Source organism: Tiliqua scincoides, chromosome 7, assembly GCF_035046505.1.
Source record: "Tiliqua scincoides isolate rTilSci1 chromosome 7, rTilSci1.hap2, whole genome shotgun sequence".
NCBI classification, from domain to species: Eukaryota; Metazoa; Chordata; class Lepidosauria; order Squamata; family Scincidae; genus Tiliqua; species Tiliqua scincoides.
In genome coordinates, this window is record NC_089827.1 from 22,553,953 (window position 1) to 22,581,453 (window position 27,501).

Below are 27,501 nucleotides of genomic sequence, written 5' to 3' on the forward strand. Positions count from 1 at the left end.
TTCCCCTCCTGCAGCCATTTTCAACTACTGCACATTGTTGCATGTGCACATTGCATGTGCTATGCACATTGGCACATTGGCACAATGTGCCTTGGCACATTGATGTGCTATGAATGGTCTGCAGCTGTGCCGCATAAGTTTGGGAAGTGCCATATATTAGTGCCATATATTAGAGTGCCATATATTAGTGCCATATATTAGAGCTATTGGAGATGTGAGCCCCTCACTAGCAGTGTAGTGTGCCTTGACAATGGTAAAAAAAACTGATGGTGTGCCTTGACAATTTTATCGACCTCTCAGTGTGCCATGAGATTAGAAAGATTGAAAATCTTTGCCCTATTGCCTAGTTCTACTCACTGAGGAATCCTTGTTTACAATGAATTTCTTTTAATTCAGGCTGAGGGTTTGCCCAGGAGTAAAGGCTGTGGCCAGCAAGGGATACCAACTAAATTTGACCATTTGGGGCTGACCACCTGGTGCAAGGGTAGCAGGTTCCAAAACCCAGTTTCCAGCAGGGCAAAAGCCTCCTTTAGGCACTAGTAGCCTATCCAGGCCCCTCTCTTCACCCTCTGTGGTGCAGCAGCCTTTCCCTACACTTCTCCATTCTTGACTTCCTTTCCTCCCACAGTCCCTGCTTCTTTGCCCCTCTTGTCACTTCTTTCTTCCCCAAAGGGTTCCTAGGTTTAAGTCAGGGAGAATGGAATGTTAAAAAAGAAAAGAAAAAAAGATGACGTTCCTTATTGTTGTTAAACAACTCAGGACCCACTACTACTCATCTGAGAAAACAGGATAAGGAAGGTGGACAATGGGTGGACATAAATCTTTCAATTTATGCGCATCCCAAGCAAAGTTACAATTCTGCAAAAGATAGGATAGTTGGGGGAAGGTTCATGCACCCCCTATGTGACCAGCTCATGCAGAGAGCATGATGGAAAAGTACTGAATGAAGGGTGTTGTTTTTGAGTTAAAGGGGGTGTTGCTTTGGGTGTTATTTTGTGCTGCTTTGTGCAAAACAGTATAAGATGTTTGCTGCCCCAAATTTCAGAGCCCATGTCTCATCTGAGATTCTTGTCTCCAGAGAGTAGATTGAGGCCTCAATAAACTTGTACTTTACTTTTCACCTCGGTGTATCATTGGCTCTGCACCACACTGGACAACCAAAGCACTGCTTGACCTGACCTAGGCCTACCTTAATGGTAGAGGCAACACCTCTTCCTCCTTTCTTCTTCCCTTGTACCTTTTCCTCACTGTCCCATGCCTTATTTTCCTGTGACCTCCCCCTGTCCGGCCTTTCTGCTTCCCTTCCTCTTTCTTCTTCCCCTTTTAAATATGTCCACTCCCCATCATCTGGCTGAAATAGCTCTCTTCAGCCTCCGTAGTCCACACGGCTCCTGTCATTGACATCATTGCCAGTGGCATCAGGACACCCCCCTCTCCCAGTGATTGGAACAGCAGCATATAAGCCATTCAGACCTGCAGAGTGGGGTACAGGCACCACAAATTGCACATGAGGTTTTTAAGAGGACAAAACCTTGCAGAAATGCATGTTGGGGCATCTGCACAGGCAAACATGTATTCACCCACATATCCTTCCTAGATGTTAATTGAATGGATATCCTCTGACTGAATATCACCATAGATAGCACATTCATGGTGATAGCTGTTACGCGTAACAAAACTTGGAAATCTGTGAGTCAGCCTCCTTAAATATAAGCAGAAAATACAAAACCCCCTACTGTACTACAGTGCAGTCTCTTTCTCTTAAAAAAAAAAAAAAAGACTGAAGTGGTGAGTAGCAGGGGAGATCCTTTCTCTGTCTTCTTGTATAGACAGAGCTGCTTCATTAGGGAAGTATACATGACTTGTTTTCAGAAATAGTAAACAGCTTCTGGGCTTCTCAAATAAATGTGAGTCTTTCTATGCAGGCAAAGGGGCTTATTCATTGAATAAATCATCACAAGTACATTTTCCTTTTGCTCTGTTTTGAAGGGGAGCAGAGAGACAGAGATGTAATGTGTTTTTTTTTGATTACATCTCTAAATGAAAATGGAACCTTGGGGTTGTCAAGGCCTGTGACTTGTGTGTTGCGTACAACAGAGACAAAAAAGCACCTGAAGACAAAAACCTGAATTATTTCAATGGTATTAGGTGGAAAGGAACATAATGCTCATTCAATCATAAGTTCAAGGTTCCTTTCTTGGCTTCCTAACTGTCAATTCAATTAGTAGAACTAGTATTTTGTATGAAAAACCTCTCTTCTCAGGGATGGAATACTATGGCACTTCTCTAAATTATGATTTTTGCCACTCCATTTATTTATCAAAATCCTATACAAAGAGGGGGATGAAGATGAAATTTGGTGCCCATATTAGTTTGATTCTCAGTTTGCTGAATATATCATAGGATCTGAGGATTATCATAGGATCAGAAATTATCAGATCAGATCTGATTGCCCGGAATCAGATCATTAATCCATCTAGCTCAGTATTGCCCATTTTCACTGGCATCAACTCTCTTGGGTTTTGGGCTGAGCCTTTTTCAGCCCTACCTGGAGATGATGATGATTAACAGTATTTATATACTGCTTTTCAACAAAAAGTTCACATATGCCAAGAACAGAACCTCTCTGACTTTCTGCATGCAAAACCAGGTCTGTCATGGAGTTACAACCTCTCTCCAATGCTGTAATCACTCCACAGTTCAGCTGGATTTTCCATTTCCATTTCCAATGTACTTCTTCCACCATACATTAAGAGAAGAGAAGATGGGTGACTACAGCACAGAACTTGACTAACTCCATTTCTTACTTTCATCTCCTTGTGAGGTCTTAATGTCATTAAATAAGAAAAGGATCAATCACATTCCTAGTTTCTATGCACTCTGTCAGCAATCGGGGGTGGGCAGAACCAATCTACTTGCATAGCAGTTGACATGGCACCTATACATGTTGTTGAATGTCTGAAACTCATTTTGTACATAAGGGATGTGTGTGCTTGTACACCCTGCGTACAAGCATGAGAGAGCCTTGCCTGTACTTCTTTCTTAAATGATGTACATGTACAATACTCAGTAATGTTAAGCAATCTATAAGCTATTAAATACCATTAAGGGAATTCTTGATGTAATAGACTTCAGAAACAGACATATTCTGCTTCATTATTCATCATATTCTGCTTTATTCGGCTTATATCTGCGCACATTGTCGCAAATGTACTATAAGGCACATTTGTGGGCCCTACTGCCAGGTGAGCACCCATACTAGCCCAGTGCTGGCTGGTACTAGTTTACCTCTGGGTGCCAGCCAAAGCTCCGCTGATCTGTGGTCACGTGGATCACCTAGCAGTGAAGAGGTAAGTGGAGGCATGGGGGAGGCATGGGGAGGAGGCGTTCCAGGGAGGGGGGAGGTGGGGAGAGGGCAGAGAGGAGGCATGCTGGAAGGAAGGAGCGGGGCGGGAGGGAGGCGGGACCAGTTTTGCAAAGCTCCATATCTAGATTCAGAGCCTCCGTGATGGGCTCGCTGCCCTACACGGAAGCTCTTGGTTCACCGCAGACCTTTTGGTTCAGGATTGAGCAGTATATCATCTATAACATTTTCCTCTTGTAACCCAAAGCTAACCAAAAATTGGTAAACTTAGGGTGCAGTGGCCCTGGAGGGTCGCAAACGTGCCGTAAAGCACATTTGCGCCTCCTTAGGCAGGAGCCATGTCGGCGCATTCAGATGCGCCGACACACAGACGGGGCAGAAGCGTCCACCGCAGCTCCCGTGGCGCCGCTTGTGTTGGCGCGAGTGTGCCGACATAAGAGGCAAAGGTAGGGGTGGGGGCATGGGGAGGGAGTGTTACCGGGCAGGCGCGTGGGGACCCGGGACCGAGGCTGGAACCCAGTGGTTATGCCGGATTCCAACCCTTGTCCCCAGGGTGAGCAGTGCAGCTTCAAGCGACTCTGCTCTCCTCGGACTTGCGCCACCTCCAGAGGTGGCGCAGGTCTGAGGACACCCATAGGGGCGCGCAGCCCTTACCCATGACCCATGGGTAAGGGGAAGAGCTTCTCCTTGCCCGTGTCTGATCCGCTGCACGCTGCAATCCCGCGTTAGATACAGTGCAAGCCTCCTGGCTTGCCTGCTCCAGCGCGGGTTAGGATTGTGCCCTTAGTCACTGATGTCCTGAATTCTGTGTTGATTGATTCAAGAGTAGCTCTTATAATGTACATCTGTTTACCATGCTGAGGCAGAAAACTAACCGATATGGTATCTAATAGTTACCTGTTTGGTAGTATGTTTCTTTTGATTTCATTCGTGTTGGAATCCAGTCATTTTGCTCTTGTGGAAATTGGAAATTGCTCTTTCTTTTTTCCCCTTTCCTATTTTCCCCTAATTCTCTGCTTGACAGTTACTTACATTGACACGTTGGTGGGTTTTAGGCGCTAGAAATGGAATCTTTATTTTATAATTTTATTATATTATCTTCAGACAAGTCTTGTTCCAGAAGGAGGCTACTGTTCCCAAAGTTGCATCTGTTGAAAAGTGCAGTAAGACATATTTTTGCACACAGTGATCTTCGCATGTCCTTTGTCATGAAACAATTATACCGTGAGACTTAATGGCCAACTTTCCCCTCCTTGCATTAGCAACAAATAAAGGGTTAGAATGACTCCTGGAATTACCCGAGATCTTTGGACATTAACTTTTAATTTTGTCCCTGCCTCTCCTACGCAAGCAAAAGCTGGGGATGTGGTTTGAGTTATATGTAGCTTTGTCTGAGTGCTCAGCTGAGCTGTGTTCTCAAATATGAATTTCTTATTGCTCCCACACAAGCAGGCACCGAGAGCTCTTATGAATAAATGATGGCGTGGGCTGAAAGTAACGGTTCAGCGAAACCATAATTGAAAAAAAATAATTTTTTTGCATGCATGTTTACCTTTCCTAGACCCCTTCTTCTTTAATCCTCTGTTAATGAATATATAGTTTGCCAGCTTTGCAACCTGTTTACCTCCAACTTCAAAACACCATCAGAAAAAGACAAAGGAAAAGCTATAATGCTCCATCTGATAAATAAAACCTTGTTCTGTTCCAATTAACTGAATACCAGCTGTTGCCTAGCATGACTGCATTATTTTTGGATATTAGAGATGCATTTATGACTGTGAATGAAAGGAGTAGCTATTTATCAGTATCATAATTAAGCTTCATTGTTTGTTCCATCAATTATTAATACAGCATTGTTCAGAAGTGGGCTTGATCCCGGAGTACCATCAGCACTCATTTGCTCTGAAAAATATGTGTTGCTTACTAATATTAATTTCTGCATGAGTAGCCCAAGAATTGGCCTGGGTCTGTGTTCAGAATCCGGATTTCTATATCTTTGGCCACTTAATGTTTATCTGATCATGCTTTTGCATATAAATGCTCTTGTATTTCAAGGTAATTCTGAAGCTGGCTCAGCTCATGAATATGAATGTGCACACAGCTGATCTCTCTGCAAATGATCACATCCATAAACATGAAAACACTGCTAACGTACAATAATGAGCACTCTCTTGGATTTTGGTCCCAACTCAGCTTTACAATTCTAATGTCACAGTTTAATGCTGCATTCGTTCCCCTCTGTCTTTTTCTTGGCTCCGGTGGAACCTGTTTTATTAATTTAGTATCTCCCCAGAAAAGGTGACCTATGTTAACTGTTGCAGTTAACTCAAAACGTTGTCTATGGTACTGCTTTATATTGTTATATGTGAATGTGCTGGCATCAGAGAGGTATAGCTATATTCTCTGATTTAGCTAATAGAAATAGCACGCTGGTCTGAAAAGTGCCACAAAAGGCGTTGAAATGTGAATAAGATTAGAGATCTACAGATAAAAGGTGGGTTGGCTCAAAAAATATTAGAAATTTTAGGGCACAATCCTAATCAGCTACCAGGAGGGTGGAGGAAGGAGCTGTGATTGGGAACACCTGTGTCTGGTCTCGGGACTGATGAGTGGCTGCTTTCTCCCTGCAGGTAACCTGCTTAAGCCTCTGGCTTGCCAGAGGCGCGAGCCTTTGGCGCGAGCCGAAGGGCAAGAGCCAAAGGGCTCTTGGCCCGTGGCTCTTAGCCTGGGGCTCGTGCCCTGAAGACCAAGGCTCCCTTCCTGGCTGACGAACTGAAGCAGTGGTCGGATTATTCCTCCCCTTCTGTTTAAGGCAGGGGAGAGAGGAGCAACTGCAATCTTTAGGGCAGCACAGTCTTTTTGCAGCAGAAGATTGGCCTGTGAGACACCCAGTGCTAGGCCTGCCTTGTTTTTATCTTTTTGTAAGCAGTCCTGCTGGGTGTCTCTCTCTGTATAGGCCAGTCTCAGAAGGTGGGCCTTGCCACATGTGTTTCTTTTTAGGAGGGAGCTCAGGGGAGGAGAGGGGTGCCACTATCAAGAGAGTGACGGGCCAAGGGAGATATGGCGGTGGGGGTTGGACAGGCCGTTACAGGAGAAGGAGAGTTCATCATAGGCAGATCATCTCTCCTTCTGGTCCTTCCCCCAATTCTCGGATGCCTGGTGGTCTTGGCGGTGAGTCCCTGGATCTGAAGCTGCTGCTTTTGAATGCCAGGTCGGTGAATAATAAAACCTGCATCATCCGGGATTTAATCCTGGATGAGAAAGCCGACCTGGTATGTATTACGGAGACCTGGTTGGACATGGCAGGAGGAGTTAGTCTCTCTGAACTCTGTCCTCCAGGTTTCCAGGTGTTGCAGCAGCCAAGATTGCAGGGACGGGGAGGGGGAGTTGCAATGGTCTATCGTGAGTCCATCTCCCTTACCAGGTGCCCTGTCCAGCAGTTTGCTGGGTTCGAGTGCCTGCATGTTGTGTTGAGAGGGCCGGACAGGATTGGGATTCTGTTGGTGTACCGCCCGCCCTGCTGCCCAACAGTCTCCCTGCCTGAGCTGACTGGGGTGATCTCGGGGGTGGCATTGGAGGCCCCCCACCTATTAGTGCTGGGGGACTTCAATGTGCATGCCGAGGCCCCTGCGTCAGGTGCAGCTCAGGATTTCATGGCCGCCATGACAACCATGGGCCTGTCCCAGAAGATCTTGGCCCCAACACATACTGCAGGACACGTGCTGGACCTGGTGTTTACAGCTGGGCGCGGGGGCAGTGATCTGGACGTAGAGGAGATCAAGATCACTCCGTTGTCATGGACAGATCACTTCCTGGTAAGGTTTAGGCTTGTTGCGACTTCCTACCTCCGCAGAGGCGGGGGACCGTTTTCTATGGTCCGCCCCTGGAGGCTAATGGATCCTGAAGGTTTCCTGAGGACTCTGGGGGATTTCCCCACTGCCAAGACTGGCGTCTCATCTGAGGCCCTGGTTGACCTCTGGAATGGGGAAATGACCAGGGCAGTGGATGAGATTGCTCCGGAGCGACCTCTGCCACGTCGCAGACTCGGAGCGGCTCCTTGGTTCACTGAGGAGCTGCGAAGGATGAAGCGGCAGGGCAGGCGTCTAGAGCGACGGTGGCAGAAAACTTGGGATGAATCCAATCGGACACGGAGTAGAGCCCATTACAGAGCCTATTCCGTGGCGGTGGTAGCAGCAAAGAGATCGTTCTTCTCTGCTACCATTGCGTCTGCTGACAACCGTCCGGCAGAGCTGTTCCGTGTGGTGCGGGGCCTCCTCCATCAGGCCCCCCCAGTAGACCAGGAGGAATACACGGTCAGCCGCTGTGACGTGTTTGCGCAACATTTTGCAGATAAAATCGATCGTATTCGTCACAACTTGGATGCCACATTGACAGTGTCTGATGATGTCCCTTTGGCAACTGCTTGTCCTGTGTTGTGGGATTCTTTTCAGCTTGTACAGCCTGAGGATGTGGACAGACTCCTTTGGAGTGTGAGGCCATCTGCCTGCCTGCTCGACCCTTGCCTAGCTTGGTTGATAAGAGCTGCCCGGGGTGGGCTGGCTGAGTGGACAGGGAGGGTGGTCAACTCTTCCTTGATGGAGGGGACATTACCACTCGCTTTGAAATGGGCGGTGGTTCGCCCCCTCCTGAAGAAGCCCTCCCTGGATTCCACTGTGTTGGATAACTACCGGCCAGTCTCCAACATCCCGTTTCTGGGCAAGGTAATTGAGCGGGTGGTGGCGTCCCAACTCCAGAGGGTCTTGGATGAAGCGGATTATCTGGATCCTTTTCAATCTGGCTTCAGGCCGGGCTTTGGGACGGAAACCGCCTTGGTCGCCTTGGTGGATGACCTACGCCGGGGACTGGACAGGGGGAGTGCGTCCCTGTTGGTCCTGCTGGACCTCTCAGCGGCTTTCGATACCATCGACCATGGTATCCTTCTGGGCCGATTGGCCGAGTTGGGAGCTGGAGGCACTGTTTTGCGGTGGTTCCGCTCCTACTTGGAGGGTCGGTCCCAGATAGTGGTGCTGGGGGATGCCTGTTCGACACCCTGGCCCTTGAGATGTGGGGTGCCACAGGGCTCAATTCTGTCCCCCATGCTATTTAACATCTACATGAAACCGCTGGGAGAGGTCATCCGGGGGTTTGGAGTGGGGTGCCATCAATATGCTGATGACACCCAGCTCTATCTCTCCTTTCCTCCAGACTCCAGGGTGGCGGTTGAGGACCTGGAGCGCTGTCTGGAGGCAGTGAGGATCTGGATGGGGGCTAACAAGCTGAAATTAAATCCGGATAAGACAGAGGCTCTCCTGGTTCGGAAATCCTCGATGCAGGTGCTGGACTATCGGCTTGCGCTGAATGGGGTTGCACTCCCTCTGAAGGAGCAGGTCCGCAACTTGGGGATCCACCTGGACTTGCAGCTGCTCCTGGATTCCCAGGTGGCGGCTGTGGCAAGGGGGGCCTTCGCTCAGCTTCGGCTGGTGCGCCAGCTGCGGCCGTACTTGGATCGTGCAGACCTGGCCACGGTGATCCATGCCTCGGTGACATCGAGATTAGATTACTGTAATGCGCTCTATGTGGGGCTGCCCTTGAAGACGGTTCGGAAACTGCAACTAGTGCAGAATGCGGCGGCCCGTGTGGTTACTGGAGGTAGGCGGTTCGACTCTGTCAGTCCGCTTCTCCAGCGGCTGCATTGGCTGCCCATTCGTTTCCGGGCCCAATTCAAGGTGCTGGTATTGACCTTTAAAGCCCTATACTGCTCTGGACCAGGGTATCTTAGAGATTGCCTGCTCCCGTACAATCCGGCTCGCCCTCTCAGGTCATCAGAGAAGGCCTTTTTACAAGTGCCGCCGCCTAGGGAGGTACGTGGGGCGGCTGCAAGAAATAGGGCCTTCTCAGTAGTGGCACCAACGCTATGGAACTCCCTTCCCCTTGACTTAAGAATGGCTCCCTCTCTTGAGACCTTTCGGCAAGGCCTGAAGACCCTTCTGTTTAAACAAGCCTTCTGAGTTCTTGGCCTTTTAACATCTTTTTAACATCTTTTAATATTTTTTACAGGCTTGATTCTTTTATGACTTGCTGCTGCTCTATGCTCTTTTTACCTATTTTTTTTTACTCTGACTGCTGTTTTTAGTATGTGTTAATCTGTTTTTATTTGTTTTTAAATTGTTTTTAATATGTTGTAAGCCGCCTTGAGTCCCTTCGGGGAGAAAGGCGGGGTAGAAATAAAGTTATTATTATTATTAATCAACTTTCCAGCACCAAGGTAAGGGCTGTGCAACTCTGAGGTAACATTGCCTTACCTTGAGACCACCTCCATGATTGCCCCCACCCCCAACTGCAGGATGCAGCACATGCCCCACTGGCACAGCTATGCCAGTGCTAGAAAATTGGTTAGGATTGTGCCCTTAGCTGCTCTGTCATTACATTTGGACTTTATTTTGGTTCCCTGATTCACAGTCACCCAAGCTCCAAGATGGCATTTCCTCAACTCTTATAGTGGTGTTTCAAGCAGCTCTTGACCTTCTGAGAAAAATCCTTAGGATTATGAGAGGTATTACTATATAAGGGCCCAATCTTATGGGCCTCCAGCACCGGTGTTGAGCTCAAGTGCTGTATGGCTTATCTGTGACACCCAGAGAGGAGGGGCCGCTGGCACGGGGCCTCAGCACTGCGTTGACAACTCCAAGGCGCTAGTGGCAGTAAAGTCCACCCGCTGGGTGGTAGTGCAGGCTTTCAAGATCAGGATGCATTCTGGGATAGGGGGAGGAACCAGCCCGGGAGGAGCGTGGGACCAGCAGAGCCCTGCTCTGCCAGACCCTATCATCTGTGGCAGGCTGCAAAGTCTAACACAGAGGTTCTCTTTCTCTTGTCTGTGCCGGCAAAATAGCTAGCACAGACTTGAGAAGCCCCATTTTGTGGCCTGGGGCTTTCCTCAGGCGAAGGGTTCCCTTCCCATGAGAAGACCTCCAAAGGCCCCAGTGGGACCACTGGCTACAGTGTTTGCCACTTTGTCGCCACTGCATCCGGCAGCACTTCTGCATTCAGCGGCGGCGCTGGGGATATGATTGGGCTGTGAGTCCAGGTATATTGGGCTGCGAGTCCTGTGCATATGTTCAGTTCTGCCTTATTTTTCCTTCCCCACACCAGCGCTAGAGCAGAGTTGGGCAGACAGCATTACCATTTGGACCTCTTCAACAGACAGAATTCCTTGGCATGAAAGTAATGCTACTATACTTTATAAGTGTATGTCAATTTTTCTTTTTCATTTTTTTAAAGCATATATAACTAATAGTAGAGAATGACAGATTATGATTATCATACTGCTGAAAGATGAAAATATTCAAGCAAAGCCCAATAATGACAGCGATCTGGATTGTTGCTCAATAGTACTGATGATAATAAATAGGATTAAAGAGTTTGAGTAATTATTGAGATTAATATAGCATTGTTTCAGAATATGACATGTAGCCAATGCAATTGTTTTTCTGCCACTAAAAACACATTCTTTAATCTTTTAGGCTGCAATCCTAACCACCCTTTCCTGAGAGTAAGCCCCATTGAACAAAATAGGACTTATTTCTGAGTAGACCTGGTTAGGATTGTGCCCTTAAAGAGAGACATTCTGGTTAAGACATATGGAAGACATGGCTTTGTAATACAACATGTCCTTTTCCCCTTTTTGTAGCTACAATAGTATTGAATGAACTGAACTGGACTGGAGCCTTAGATGAAGTCTTCAAGAAGAACAGAGAAGAAGATCCAACTTTACTGTGGCAAGTTTTTGGCAGTGCAACTGGCCTTGCCAGGTATTACCCAGGTAATTTGCATTACTGGAGAAATAAATTGCTTGTAGCACACTTCCTTTCTCTCTAATCTGTTCCCATAAAAATCACTGGCCAGTTTCAGCAGAAATATACAAAGTCATTTCTTTTTTTCCCTCTGAATTAAACTTGCAGAGTTGGAGTTTGGAACATGCATACACAAACAAAACTGGTGTAATAAGAGAATTTGGATTCCAGATAATTAATTAACTCCATGCTATTTACCACAACTGAAGAAAAATCCCAGTTGGAACCTTGTTTGAAATTTTCAGTAGCCACTTTGGCTTTTGTATATAGGCAGGAGTTCTCCCTATGACACTAACATGAGTTTGCATTTGAAAGGTGACTGTCTCTCTCTAGCACTGGGAGTGCTTGAATCAACTCCTAGGTGTGTAATTTGCTTAGTTAAATTAAAAGGAAGCACAACAGTTTCGTAGACATGTTTGCTCTTATGGACTATCTTTAGTACCTCTGAAGATTATAGCTCTGCCACTGAAGTTCAAACTGAAATAGAGATTTTGTTTTATGCATGCATCTGCTCTATTCTTTATCGAATCTCATTACTGTACCATAGTAATTAAAAGCCCAATCCTACCTAATTCCCCACGCTGCAATGTAGCAGCTCCAGTGCAACTTCCACTGTATCCTGAGGGGTATTTTTGGCTGCAGGAGGTTCTTCCCAATAAGGGAACATTTGTCCCCTTACCCCAGGGAAAGCCCCAGCAGCTGCAATAGGTCAAGTTGAACCTGGTCCAGTGCACATTGATGTGCAGGCAGATCAGGTCTAGGAAGGGGGTGGGCAGCCCCTTTTTGGCATTGGCGGGAGGGGAAGGATAGGATTGGGCTGTGAGGATAGGATTGGTTCATCTAATAAGGTTACTTTAATATTAGATATATTATGTAAAAGAGAGTATCTATCTATCTATCTATCTATCTATCTATCTATCTATCTATCTATCTATCTATCTATCTATCTATCTATCTATCTATCTATCTATCTATCTATCTAAAAATGCCCCTATTTCTGAGGGTTGATATAGACTGTTAAATATAGAAATTTTGTTTTTTGCATGCATCTACTGTATTCTATGTAAAATCTCATTACTGTACCATAATAATTAACAGCCCAATCCTACTTAAATCCCCAGAGTGCTTCAGTATATCCAGTGTGCTTCAGTATATGGTGTGAGTGTGATGTTTAATGACTATCAAGATTTTAATCTAAATTTCAAGTTTTCATTGTTTCAAGTTTTCATTATTTCAAGATTTGTTGGAGCCCATCAGAGGTCAAGTTAGGACGGAACAAGCAACATTCTGGACAGTGCATTGCTGTCCCAGGTCCAGAGAGAGACAACTTATACAGGAAACTCTAGGATTTGTAATTTGAATGTTATTGGGTTGGTTTGGATAATATTCTGAATGGCCCAATCCAATCATATGGGGGGAGACATGCGCATCTTTCTTTCCCAGCTTGGTGAAATGTTGCCCAGTTGCCTCATTGTGCAAGGCAGGACATCTATCTATATTCACTTTTAATAATGCTTTAAAGTAGTAAGCATTGCCAGAGCATTGTTCAACTGGCCCAGATTGAAGTTTGCCTCCCTATGTGATATGCAGTAGTCTCTCTGGAACTACAAGCACCAGAATGCCTCAGTTCCTGCAGGTATTTCCAACATGTAGGCAAGAGAATCAGCAAGAAGAGTAGCAAGACATTCAACTAGCAGCTGGGAGGAAGAAGTCCCATAATAATTTTTTAAAAAATTTATTATAATTTTGGGTTCAGGTTTTATTGTGTTTTATTGTTTTTAAATGTTTTATTTTTATACATATTTATATATTTTATGTTTTTATATGATTTCTTTTGTAAGCTGCCTTAAGTGCCCTTTACTGGGGCAGAAAGGCGGGATATAAATTCTATAAATAAATAAATAAATAAATAAATAATCAGGTCTACTAACTGTTAGGGTTAAGAAACGAGAGCTATAAATACTGCAAATAAATAAATATTAAGATCCCTTGGGAGCAGATGGACACACATGAGTAAATGACTGAGGGCCCAATCCTATCTAATTTTCCAGTGCTGGTGCAGCCATGCCAATGGGGCATGCACTACATTCTGTTGTGGGGGGGGGGGCAGTCACAAAGGCCTCCTTAAGGTATGGGAACATTTGTTGCCTTACCATGGGGCTGCATTGCAGCTGCACCAGTGCTGGAAAATTGGATGGGATTGGGCCCTCACAACACAAACCTATGCATGTTTACTCAGAATTAAGTCCTACTGTGTTCAATAGAACTTACTCCCAAGTAAATGCATATAGGTTTGCAGTGTTAGGCTTCTGGCCTTTAGAGTGCAAAGGAGAATTGACACTAGATCAAAGGAACAAACAACATTTTCTTGAGGTCTTTCGGTAGTGCACTTATGTATAATCTATATTTACCATACTGTCAAGTCTTACATACAAATCAGGCAGCCAGAAATAGGGTGGTTAAACAAAAAGAACTAACAAAAGTGAAAGTAGATCCATCAACCTTGCTTTTCAAAGCACACAAGACTTTTTTTTTTTTCAATGTTGCATGGGAGCCAGGGTTATCTGTTTACAAGTCTGTGTTAATGGGCACAAAGAAATTATGCTTGAGCACATGCCCCCCATTCTGTTTTGGATTTTGGTCCCTCTCCATGTTCTTCACCCATCCTGCATTTCAACGTCTTTCTTGCTCTTTATCACCTTATTGCTAAAATATCACAAATTAGCAAATACCCAAATATTACAAGACCCAAAACTAATTATGGAAATTATATTTATATATGCCCAGGATTTACATAATTTTCAAGCAAAATTTCAACTTCTTTGAACTCTTAAGTATCTCTAGTGAAGGATATGGGGAAGGGGGGCTGAGAATACAATTACTGTTGCTTATTTCTCAAGGAAGAGTGATTAAAAAAATCTTTTTGGATGATAAGAAAATTGTACATCCTACAAGTCCTACATGGTTTCTACATGGTTCATCCTACATGGTTTATGCCTGATATACCTAAAAGATTTGTCTGTATATCTCCCTGTACTGTCTCTAGGAAGAGGTCTCCAAAATCACCTCTTTTAAGATATACAGGCGTGCCCCCCATATCCATGGGGGTTCTAGTCTGGAATCCCCCACAGATACCTGAATCCACGGATACGCCTACTGCCACCCTCGGGGGGGGGGGGGAAGCTAAGCTTCTCCAGGGGTTTTATGAAAAAAAGGAAGTAACTTTTCACCTCTAAGGCTCAGTCCGAGCCCGGCAGAGGCTGTGGACGAATGTCTGAGCTGGGATCAGAGGACCCTTCGGAGGTGAGGAGAGCAGACCTTCCCTCACCTCCAGAGGGGGCCACGGATCCGATCCATGGATAAGTGAATCCACAGATATGGGATAAGGGCCCCCATATATCATGAATATCTTGTGCAGTTTGCACCCCTTTCTGTATACTCTTCCAAATAGTTTATTTAAAGTATCGCTATCACTGGGTCAGGTGATTTCCTGACTAAGATTAAATGGACTTGCCTGGATTAAGTTTCAGTTTGTTTGCCCACATCTAGCCCATTACTGTATTTCAGTGATGTTCCCTTACCTTGAGGAGTCCTCCGTGAGTGCCCCTCCACCGCAGGATTCATCTCATGCCTCCCTGGCAAAGCTACATTGTCGCTGGAAAGTTGGATAGGATTGTGCCCTGGTCTCAGCCAAGATCCCCCTGTAGTGTGGCCGTGTTAGTGTGGCCAATTTTGGATCCCATGATTTGTATTCTTTTCTTTATGCACATATTCTTGACATTTCTACACGGGAGTTAGAGCTAGCAGTAAACAACCCAGATAAATTTCGCTTGGAACGTAAAGCTACTATTCCGAAGTGTTCAAGTTTCTTCTTCTTTATCACAGGTCAAAATGGTTACTGTCACTTTAATTTCCAAGAGCACTCACAGTTCTTCCACTCCTCAGACTGGTCCTGCTTTGCCTTGCACCTCAATTCTGGCTTCTGTAGTCACTCAGTATTTGAAAACATTTCCTCCTCCAGAATGTCTGGTTTACGGGGAGACTCCTTGATGCGCAGTTTATTGGGGGAAGGGTCTGCTGCTGCTGCTCTGGAGAACCGTAGGGTCATTCAGAAGAGAACATGAAGCTGTGTGATAAGGAGATAGGATATAAAGAAAACCCTTTCCGAATTAGATAGTATGCTGAAGTGCTGATGGCCTTCAACGTTTTGTTTTGATTTTTCCTGTTGGATTTATTAACAATCCATGTAGGCGATATTTATAATGTATGATTGAAAACAGAAACAGCACCACATTTGTGCAAATGCCTGTGTCCTGTCTTCACACTGTTTAAGAGTGCTTGCATCGCCAAACAGTTGGCTTACAATTGGATAAGAGACTAAATACAGTATTTCGTTTGGGCAATGGCATTTTTGGGCAATGCACATAAACTACTTAGAATGGTTTAAAATGAACATCAATTCTCTTTCGGAGAATTGATCATCAAAGGTTCTTTCTCTCTGAGCCTCTTGCAGTATGGATCATATTATGCTTATCCATCTCTTTGTGTCCCACTGATTAGATTTCAGCAGTGCCCAGTTTATCAGTTTTGTCTGGAAAATCAATTACAGTGAATGACTGAAATAGCATAGGGTCACTCACTGCTTCAGTTGCTTAAGTCATCAGAAAGAGTCGGTCTCATTTGCCCTGACTTGTAGATTGCTTCCAGAGAAAATGCAAAGTGGTACCCAGGGGATTTTTTTTTCTTTCCTAGCTCCAGTCTTTTGTTTAAGATTATCTTGGAATGTAGGAGTCAAATTTTATTTTGTATACGATTCAATGTTTTTCCTTTGAAGTCAGGTGGGGTATGAGCACTGGGTAAAACCAGGTAGTCAACATTTATTTCAGAAGTTTCAGATAATATATTCCCTCTTTATCAATATGCTTTTTGTATATGACAACAGTCAAAGTGGACCACTATAGTGAAATTATCAGGGAGGCTTCAGATGCTATTTCACAGCTTGCTCAGACCAGCATGGGAATTGATTCTTTGCATCGTAGGGGAGCAATGGCCATATCCCAAACAGGAAGGATTTGAAAATTATAAGCTGTAGACTGCCTGTCATAAAGAGCAGAATGGTCAAGACACATCTTGAAAACAAGTTTATTGTAGAACCCCTCTCTGTACCACCTGGAAATCTCACACTTTATAAGTTCCAGCTCTTTTCTTCAGCTTGAAATTACAGGATATATCATTTGGATGTATCTATACCAAGGATGCCCAACTGGTGACCTCTGAGCCAGCTCCAGCCCAGGAGCAATTTTACCTGGACCCTGGTGACCCTCGCAAATTTTAATCAAGAGGTGGTGGAAAAAATTGCTCAGTTTCACTTGTAATGAAAAGAAGCAATGGATGTCTCTCTGTGTGTTTCATATACATTTTATTCTATCACTATCTCATGTGCATTCTATAAAGACAAAGCCTGATGTGAATTTAGAATTAATACACAGATTGGCAATGAGATGAACTTTTATGTGTAAAGTTGTTTGTAGTAGTACGTTCTTGATAGAATAGTAAATTGTTTTTGAATGTTGAAATTTGAAAAAAAAGAACAAAACATTTCATTACATTTCTATAAAGTGATGTTCTTAAAATGGACAAACTGTATCCAGGGTTTATTGCTGCCATTATTTTTGGCATTTTCATAGTGTCACTGCTGGCTCTGCTGTCTGATGTGTTGAGGCACATTCTGGACTTGTATATACGTAATCTGATTGTTACAGTGGTGGTGAACCTTTCTGCAACTCTGTGGAGCACTATATGCACAAAATGCAGCTCTATATGCATTAATGGTTTTGAACCCAATCCTATGCATGTCTACGCAGAAGTAAGTCCCATTCTAGTCAATGATGTTTACTCTCAGGTAGATAGGATTGCAGCCTTTGGGCCAAATCCTATCGAGCTTTCCAGCCCTGGTGTAGCCATGCATGTGTGGTTTGTGCTGCATGCTGTGCTGGGTAGGTAATTATTGACACCTCCACAAGGTAAGGGAACATTCCCTTGCTTAGGGGCTACATTGCAACTGCACCGGGGCTGGAAAGTTGGATAGGATTGGGCCCTTTGTCTCTAATCTGTAAATAGTCAGTAGCAAAGTGAAGAAAAGGCAAGGAGGAATGCAGGCCTCACTCTGTGCTATAGCCAGACTCACATTACTCCCTTTCTTTGTATGTAGCACAAATCTCTGTTACCTGTGCCATCCTTATTACAGGTAGGGCGGGCTGGGCCTGGGAAAGGGGTGGGACCGGCCTTCAGCACTTAGGCCAGTCCTAACCCCCCCTCCTGAACAGCACGGCATTACAGCGTGCTGGCACAGATCCGAATAACCCCATTGAAATGGCTGGGACTTTACTCAGGTTAAGGGGACATAAGTCCCCTTACTCCAAGTTGCACTCCTTTCACCTCCCAACCTGTGCTGAATATGGTGCAGGCTAGTTGGCCTGCCTATTCCAGCGCAGATTAGGGTTGGGCTGTAAATGACTGAACCGCCTCTTTTCACATCTGCAGATTGCAGCTTGATATGTCTTTGCTCACTCCACTATTGGAACTTGTTTAAAAATATCATGCTATTTGGAGACAGTGTGAAACAATAACACAACTCATAGGCCTTATGGAGAAGTCATCTTAGATTGATTTCAGTATGCTTACAGAAAAAAAAAAAAGAATGGCTCCTGATGAGATGGTACAAAGTGATTGCACAAAGGCCGCTAACTTGGATAAGATTTTGATAAATAGCAGAGGATGATCCATTCCCCATCCTTCCTCCATATCTCTTCTATTCTGTCTTAATTATGGATGTAATTAAGGTTGTAATTGTAAATCAATAGTTCATTACCATATTGTGGTGGGCAACACATTTACTTTCTTTGTTCTCTAGTATTTGCTTTACTGCTGATGGACTGGCCTTTAAGGTCATCTAGTCCCATGTCCTTGATTTTATTTTGGTGTTCCATGACTAAAAACCGAACCAAAAAAATATGCTGTATTTTAGGTAATAGTATATAGAAAATGATCTCTTGGCCATGCTCTTTTTTCACAAATATGTTAATTTTCACTCCACTCATCAGCTTAATAGTCAATGATAACATCATTAGAATAACACTATACCCCAGTTTAGACCTACAGGATACAGATAATTTGAGAGGAAAATTGCAGCTTGAATGTTGTAAAAAACGCTCAGGAGCTCTTTGATTAATAGATAGAAAACACGAACTATGTATAAGGTTGCTGAGCTTTTTTCTCATTGAAGTAATAAGATTTCTATTTGTCTCCTTGCACGTGACTGGCCCAGGTAACACAAGCCTGCTTTGCTGAAGGGCTGAAGATTTCCTATCTGCTCAGACAAATAAATAATGGATTAGCTTTGAAAATCAATTTATAATAAAATAAAATGCTGCCTCTCTAAATGAAAGCCTTGCTGTGCACAGCTGCTCTTGTGTTAACTATTACTGGGAGGTAATAGTTTTGCCTCAATTTGCGACTTACCAAAGTGAGTCATTACTGCGTATTAGGTTATGGGAGGGTTAGCTGGTAACAGAAGCTTGTACAAAATGAATCTAAGCTTTGAAAAAAGAACGTTAAAGAGGAGACATTTGTGGGCTGCTTGTATATCGCTGTGTGCCTGATATTTTCAATTTTATGACTAGAATTAAAAGAATCCTTTCAGATGGAGGAAATTCAAAAAGCTTAGGAAGGAACACAGATGGTTTACTGAGGCATATCTGGGAGCATAGCAGAGCTGGAATAGCACTGCAATTAATGGCATTAGGGATGAGCTACACATTCCCAGTTCAAATTTTAGCTTAGCTAAAATAATCTAGCACTGGGTTGGTTCACACTTGTTTCCATTTGTGTTTTCTGCCTCCATGCTCGAGTACACATGTCAAATGACTCCTAATCATTGTATTGAATTTCTCTGGACATTGTGGATACTTTTAAGTCTTATTTTCAATCAATTGCTTGCAAAGAATGAAGGGTTCAATCCTGTCTTGCGCTGGAGCAGGCAAGCCAAGAGGCTTGTGCTATATCCAGCATGGCATAGGGGCCTGAAGCGGCTCAAGCAGAGGTAAGGCACCCTGGCCCCTATGGGTCTCCTTGGACTTGCACCACCTCCTGAGGTGAAACCACTCCAAACTTCCCGGGAACAGGGAATCCAGCATAACTGCTGGATCCCATCCCGCCTCCCACTCTCCACTGGCCCGTCCCCGAGGCCACCCACCCTCCCTGCACTCCAGAACGTCTAACTCGCACCTCTTCCCTGCTCACCCCAGAGCCTTGCGTCAAGCCACTGCTTCCATCGGTGCGAAGGCTGAAGTCAGCCTTTGTAGGCTGGCTTACCTCTGTACACCAGCCTTGCTGACTCCCGAGGAGGATTGCCTTGCTGACTCCTGAGGAGGCTCAACCCTCCTGGGTGGCCCAAGGGCACCTCTGGATTGCACCTGAAAACTCTGCCTTTTCAATAGTGCTTAGAACTTAGTCCAGTGTTTTAACTTCTATTTCAGTTCTGTCTATAGACTGCTTTTTCAGAAGCTGCTTAGTTTTCTATTCTTAGAACAATGGTTCACAATACTGTCATTGCAGTGCCCTATGTCTTTTGTAAGTGTCACAGATCTTTGCAGATGTTCAGCCTGGGAGGCACTACCGTGGCAAACACTGCTGCCATTGGGGATATTCTTCATACCAAACTCTGGAAACCTGAGAACAAAACGGCTAATATTATAATGCCGTTGTACAAATCGATGGTAAGGCTGCACCTGGAGTATTGTGTCCAGTTCTGGTCGCCGCATCTCAAAAAAAAATAGTGGAAATGGAAAAGGTGCAAAAGAGAGCGACTAAGATGATTGCGGGGCTGGGGCACCTTCCTTATGAGGAAAGGCTATGGCGTTTGGGCCTCTTTAGTCTAGAAAAGAGACGCTTGAGGGGTGACGTGATTGAGACATACAAAATTATGCAGGGGATGGACAGAGTGGATAGGGAGATGCTCTTTAGACTCTCACATAACACCAGAACCAGGGGACATCCACTAAAATTGAGTGTTGGGAGAGTTAGAACAGACAAAAGAAAATATTTCTTTACTCAGCGTGTGGTTGGTCTGTGGAACTACTTGCCACAGGATATGGTGATGGCGACTGGCATGGACGCCTTTAAAAGGGGATTGGACAAGTTTCTGGAGGAAAAATCCATTACTAGTTACAAGCCGTGATGTGTATGTGCAACCTCCTGATTTTAGAAATGGGCTATGTCAGATGCAAGGAAGGGCACCAGGATGAGGTCTCTTGTTATCTGGTGTGCTCCCTGGGGCATTTGGTGGGGCCGCTGTGAGATAGAGGAAGCTGGACTAGATGGGCCTATGGCCTGATCCAGTGGGGCTGTTCTTATGTTCTTATGAGTGTACAGAAAAATTGCAGACTTTAGATTTGTATAGGCCTAGGGCACCAGCCAACAAACTCTGTACCTCATGTAGATTTTATGTTAACAGAAATAAGATGCTCTGTCTCTCAAATGTGTCACATTGTATCATACAGAATCAGGCGGGGGGGGGGGAGTGGAGCAAAATCCCCGGGGCCTAGGCTTCCAGGGGGCCTAGGACATGCTAAAGCAAACTATACCATACAAAAGAAATATACAGTGGACCCTTCTTATCTACTGGGGTTTGGTTCCTGATAAGGAATGCCAAGGATGCTGGGGTCCACTTCCAAAGCTTGCACAATTACTTAGCATGCTGGTGATGGCACAAAGAACGTAAGCATAATTACCAATCTTATCAATAAACAGAATAAGGACATAAAGTTAGGAAGTTGTAGTTCTCATCGCTTTATTTCTCTGACATTAATTTTCTTTAATGGTATTACATTTTCAGGAAGACACCATAATCCCATATGTTTACAGATTTGTGACAAAAAAAATTAATCTAATATAGTGTTTTACTGGCTGCTGTAGGAAAAGTAGTTGAATGTAATTAGTTGTGAACAAGTCTAGAAATTGAGAGCATGATCCAGGCAAAATGAAACACATTTAAATTCCATTTGTTTTAAAGGGAGAATTACCCATGGCCTTAAATCTCTTCCATTTAAACAAATGGGATTTAAAGGCCACAATCCCATTAAGTCAACAATCTCTTTCAAGTAAGTCCAATGATGTGATGTGTAAATGCACCTGGCCTTGTGCTGCACAGTGTTTATATTTGGCTGGATCATACCCTAGGTTTGTTGGTATCATGAATTTCTTCCTAGTTCTACATTTTAATAGTCTGAGAGAAAGACTTCTTGTGTCATGGTGATTGCTTATTTTGCAACTGAGAATTCAGAAAGACCTCATAGTGCTTGGAGTTTATTGAAAATCGTATCACTTTGAGCTGAGCAGCAAGCACAGAGGAGATGATATCTAATCAATGTGAATACTTTTAAAGTCTAAAAGAAAATCATGCCCCAAAAGGTTTAACAAGTATAAATTTATGTTTCACAAGGACCCCTTTCTGCATTGACATAATTCCAAGATAAAATCATGCAACAGAGAAGCCTTTAAGGTTTTCTAGTGCAGCCTTCATTGCATATGAAATTTTCATCCAAGAATTAGTGCTGTTCATAGAGGTAGTTGACATTTTGTGGCATGAACCATAGAATTTACTCCTTCTGGCAAAACATTCATACAAAATAACCCTCCAGGTACACACACACACGTGGATTAATGTCGGCATGATTAGAGAACTGTCCAAGCAGCATAGAAAACTGCTTCACTACGTATAGGCAGCGTGCCTCATAAACAGCCCAATTCTAAATAAATCCCTGTACACTGATGCAGCGACGATGATGTGGCTTCCACTGCATTTGGAGGGGGATTTTTGGCTGCTAGAGGTCTTGGAGTAAAGGAACATTTGCCCCTTGCCCTAGGGTAAGCCCCCGCAGCTGCAATGGGTCAACTCAAACCTGCACCAACTATGTCACTGACTCGTCCCCCATTGATCAGTGCAGGTAGATCACGACCGGGAAGGTGGTTTGGATACGGCACATTCCTCCATCCCTACCAGTGGTAGCCTAGGATGTAGAATGGGATGGAAAAAAGAATGTTGCGTTTGTGTCAGGAAGGCATAGGTTGAAGGCATATCAGAAGAAAGTGGAACGTAACATATGGATTTTATTATTGTAGTCTTAATAACATATAGTTCAGTTCTTCATAACATATGCCTAGCTCTGTCCTGATATGACAGAGGACAGAGAATGATATGACATTCTTCTAAGGCCTAAATCCTAACCAACTTTTCAGCACTGGCATAGCAGTGCCAGTGGGGCATGTGCTGCATCCTGCAGTTGGGTGGCACTCATGGAGGCCTCCTCAAAGTAAGGGAATGTTGCTCCCTTTCCTCAGACTGCATTGCCCTTATGTCGATGCTGGAAAGTGGGTTAGGATTGCACTTTAAGGTGCTGCATTACAGCAAGAAATGACAACTGCCCATTTGATTACTACTTTAATAACTACTTTATTCAAAGTATAAAGTTCTATAAAATTAATCAGTGTTATCATTAACCTTGAGTGACATTCATGACACATTGCTGTTTCATTTTCAGCATCCCCTTGGGTAGACAAGAGTCGAACACAGAACAAGATTGATCTGTATGATGTCCGTAGAAGACCATGGTAAGTTTTAGTTAAGAGGCAGGTGAAATTGCCCACATCCTTCTGTCCATGTCTCAGACAACATGTACATCTCCTCTCTGCCAATGCTCTGGAATGTCTTGGCTATCACAACCCTAAAAATCTCCTTTTGGATGTGTTTTCCTAGCTCTGTCTGAGCTGAGCTTAGGTTCCAGAACATGGACAAAAAGTAGATCTGATATTAAGGGCACAATCCAGCCGTTCACTTGGGCTGATGCAAGCCTCCGCGCCAGCTTCCTTGCTGAGGCTTGTGTCAGCCCAGCTGGCTGGATAAAACATTTGTTAGTTTTATTAAGACTTCATGAATTGCTCTCTAGCACTCCAACAAATAAATCTCTACTCTGAAGGTCAGAATCTGTATATAGAGGAATGCGTGATGAGTTTTGTGTGTGAGTGTGAGCAGCGTTAACATGGTTCTGTGAACTTGAGATATAACACTGTGAATACATCAGGCACAAGGGCTTGGCCCTAAGACAATACCTGGTCAACGTACCTGGGATTTGGCAAAACAGCAGCTAATGTTCCTTACTAGTGAAGGATGCTTCCTTAAAGGGAAAGACAGCTATCAGAGTGGGGTGAAGTAATCATGGCTGACTCTTCCTATCCTAGCCCCTAGAAGAGGATGTGAGAGTAAGGAAAAACGAAGGGTGCAGTTTATGACAACTTCTGAACATGACAGAGACACAGGCTAGAATGGAGACTATAAGACCTAAAGCATCCTGTAGGCTGCAAGAATGTCTCTTTGTCAAAGAGGTGTAACATGTACATGTGAGTTTATCTTGCCTGTTTTGAGCTGTTGGAATGTCAGGTAGCAAATGGAACATAAGGTTTATCTAACACCTTCTGTCGTTTGTGGGCTTTGTCAATGCTTGAGGGCTTTGTCAATGCTTGAGAAACAGCAGCACATCGTTTTGCACAGCGTGCATCATGACACCTTGGGGTGGCTGCCTGGCAGTGAGACCGTGACATGAGCCTTCCAGCAGCAGCAGCAGGCTCAGTACAGTGGGCAGCACTGCAGCATGTGGAAACTATGGGCTGAGAAAAACCCTCCTGCCCGCCCTGACCCTTTTACCACTATTTCTGGGCTCGCACTAGACTTCTAAACGCAGTGGCAGTGATGTCACAGCATGATGCATTTCATATCATCGCCACTTCTGGATTCCCGATGGCATCTCAAGGCCAGAAGATTGGCAGGCTATGGTGTAGTAGATTTCCTGCTGCTATTTTGACTCTTGCTTTACCAAAAAGGGAGAATACTACAGAGAATAGGTTGTTGCATCAATTTCCTGCCAGGGTACAGCCCATGGGATCTTTGATGCAGCCATGCCGGTATTTTTTGACATCAGAAGTTCTGTGGATCAAAAGCCAGGATTGTATTTTGAAAGCTTCCTATTTTTAATTTCCAAATGTTTTCTTAATTTCAGGTACATCCAAGGAGCAGCATCTCCCAAAGACATGCTCATTCTGGTGGATGCGTGAGTGCCAAACATTTAGATGCTTATTTAGAAGGGTTGGGAAATGCTTTTCCTGAAACAGCTGCAAAAGCTGTTCAACAAACAAGAAACACTCCAGAAAATGTTTTGAACTGCAGAAGAATCTGATTTACTTTTATGAATGAATAAGTGTGTCCCTCTCTGTCTGTCTGTTTGGTATTGCTGTTCTTGTTTGTGTCTCAGTTCTTGAAGTTGCCAATTGAATGAGGTGCAATTTACATGTTATACTCAGTCACATGTCTTTTTCTTAGACATTTTCCTGTATTTTTTTATTTTAAATTGAAAGCAACCTTCACGGCTTTTCAAGGGCTGTCAGTTTTAGGAGGAGAAGGGAAAGGGGCTATTTGAACCCCTTCCCTTCTAGTTTTTTCTTCTTCTCTCAAATGACTCCTGAGCTGGTTGGTGTCTTATAGGAAAGAAGATAGAACTGACTGTTTCCCCATGGAGCAAAAAGTACCTAGCAGGTGGGAGCAAGAGGAAAGGAATGGGATTTAGTAGCTCTTTCCTGCTAGTCCTCTAATAAAATTTGAAGACCCAAAACCTATTCTTGGTTTAAAAAAAAAAATGGAGAATAGATGCACATAATAGTGTGTATTCGAATCTACGTAGTAGTAGTAGTAGAATTTAATATAGTTGTTGAGAATTCAAGGTGCTTCATGTGTATTATCTTGATGTGGATCTTAAAATGACGCTGTAAGTTAAGAAAGTGCAGAAAGACATTTTTCAGGCTGGCACAGGGAGTTGGGGAGTCATGGTTATCCAAATATGAGCACAATCCTAACCACGTCTATTCAGAAGTAAGCCCTATTTTGTGAAATGGGGCTTACTCTCAGGAAAGTGTGGTTAGGTTTGCAGCCTCAGAGCCCGATCCTGTGGTCCGCGGCGCAGCTTCGTGCCGTGGACCATAGTCGCAAACGTGCCGTAAGGCACGTTTGCGGGACTTACCACCAGGCTCCCGCCGGAGCTAGCTCAGTGCTGGCTGGTGCTGGGCTAGCGCCCTGTGAGTGCCCGGGTTCCGCGGCTCGGCAGTCTCACTGGGCTGCGGAACAGGAGGTGGGGGCATGGCCAGGGGCGTGGGGGATGCGTTCCGGGGAGGGGGGAGGCATGGCCAGGGGCATGGGGGAGGCGTGTCGGGGTGGGGGAGAGGCGGATCCGCGGAGCTGAGCTCTGCAGGATCCAAGGCGCTCAAGCAGGGCTGCTCGCCCTACACGAACGCCTTTACTTTAGTGGCGATCTTTTGGTCACCACTAAAGTGAGTAGCCCCATTGCAGGGCTGCTTCCCTTATCCGGGGGAAGGGGACTAACATCCCTTTCTCCCAAGGAGCCTCCCGCGGTAGCGCAGGAGGTGCAGGATCCAGCAGGAGCCCGCCATGGAGCCGCCAGACCTAGGCACCGCGTGCAGCTCAGGATTGGGCTGCCCGCCAGGTAATACTTTTTACTGTATTATATCTGCATATATAGCTGATTCTGAGCGGAACTGGCTTGCATTGGTGCATTCATGGGCAAGGTAAGATCTGAAGCATGGAAGTACCAATTCATAGTGCAATGTCTTGTCCTCTATGCTACACCATCTCAGAGGCATATTTAGTGCACAGGAAGATTCTACCAAATGAATTTACCTGTGCACTCCATTCATCTTCAGTGACCCTACTTTAGTTTGTGCCACCTGGTGAGGTACAACTGACAGGAACTCTGGGTAGGGTCTTCTCAGTAGTGGCACCCAGATTGTGGAATCCCCTTCATAAGAACATAAGAACAGCCCCACTGGATCAGGCCATAGGCCCATCTAGTCCAGCTTCCTGTATCTCACAGCGGCCCACCAAATGCCCCAGGGAGCACACCAGATAACAAGAGACCTGCATCCTGGTGCCCTCCCCTGCATCTGGTATTCTGACATAGCCCATTTCTAAAATCAGGAGGTTGCACATACACATCATGGCTTGTAATTTTAGTGGATGTCCCCTGGTTCTGGTGTTACGTGAGCGTGTAAAGAGCATCTCTCTATCCACTTTATCCTTCCCATGCATAATTTTATATGTCTCAATCATGTCCCCCTTCAGGCGTCTCTTTTCTAGACTGAAGAGGCCCAAACGCCATAGCCTTTCCTCATAAGGAAGTTGCCCCAGCCCAGCAATCATCTTAGTCGCTTTCTTTTGCACCTTTTCCATTTCCACTATATTCTTTTTGAGATGTGGCGACCAGAACTGGACACAATACTCCAGGTGTGGCCTTACCATTGATTTGTACAATGGCATTATAATATTAGCTGTTTTGTTCTCAGTACCTTTTCGAATGATCCCAAGCATAGAATTGGCCTTCTTCACTGCCGCCGCACATTGGGTTGACACTTTCATCGACTGTCCACTACCACCTCAAGATCTCTCTCCTGATCTGTCACAGACAGCTCAGAACCCATCAGCCTATATGTGAAGTTTTGATTTTTTGCCCCAATGTGCATCTCTTTACACTTATTTACATTGAAACGCATCTGCCATTTTGCTGCCCATTCTGCCAGTTTGGAGAGATCCTTCTAGAGCTCTTCACAATCACTTCTGGTCTTCACTGCTCGCAAAAGTTTGGTGTTGTCTGCAAACTTAGCCACCTCACTGCTCAACCCTGTCTCCAGGTCATTTATGAAGAGGTTGAAAAGCACTGGTCCCAGGACAGATCCTTGGGGCACACCGCTTTTCACCTCTCTCCATTGTCAAAATTGCCCATTGACAACCAGTCTTTGTTTCCTGGTCTTCAACCAGGTCTCAGTCCAGGAGAGGACCTGCCCTCTAATTCCCTGAGGAATTTTTTCAGTAGCCTTTGGTGAGAGACCATGTTGAACACCTTCTGAAAGTCCAGATATATAATGTCCATGGGTTCTCCTGCATCCACATGCCTGTTGACCTTTTCAAAAATTCTAAAAGGTTCGTGAGGCAAGACTTACCCTTACAGAAGCCATGCTGATTCTCCCTCAGCAAGGCTTGTTAGTCTATGTGGTTTGAGATTCTATCTTTGTTGAGGCATTCCACCATCTTACCCGGTATAGATGTTAGGCTGATCAGCCTATAGTTTCCCGGGTCCCCCTTCCTTCCCTTTTTAAAGATCGGTGTAACAT

At 44.7% G+C, this 27,501-nt stretch overlaps 1 protein-coding gene across 5 annotated transcripts in view; it reads left to right on the forward strand.

Annotated features, from left to right (window-relative positions):
- Positions 1-27,501, forward strand: part of CACNA2D1 (calcium voltage-gated channel auxiliary subunit alpha2delta 1) — a 472,859-nt gene that overhangs the window by 321,417 nt on the left and 123,941 nt on the right. For all 5 annotated transcript variants that reach the window (XM_066634567.1, XM_066634568.1, XM_066634570.1 and 2 more), the window contains exons 7-9: positions 11,052-11,183; positions 22,815-22,884; positions 24,327-24,377. In XM_066634567.1, the coding sequence (XP_066490664.1) occupies positions 11,052-11,183; positions 22,815-22,884; positions 24,327-24,377 (253 nt within the window). The remainder of the gene's footprint in view (positions 1-11,051; positions 11,184-22,814; positions 22,885-24,326; positions 24,378-27,501) is intronic.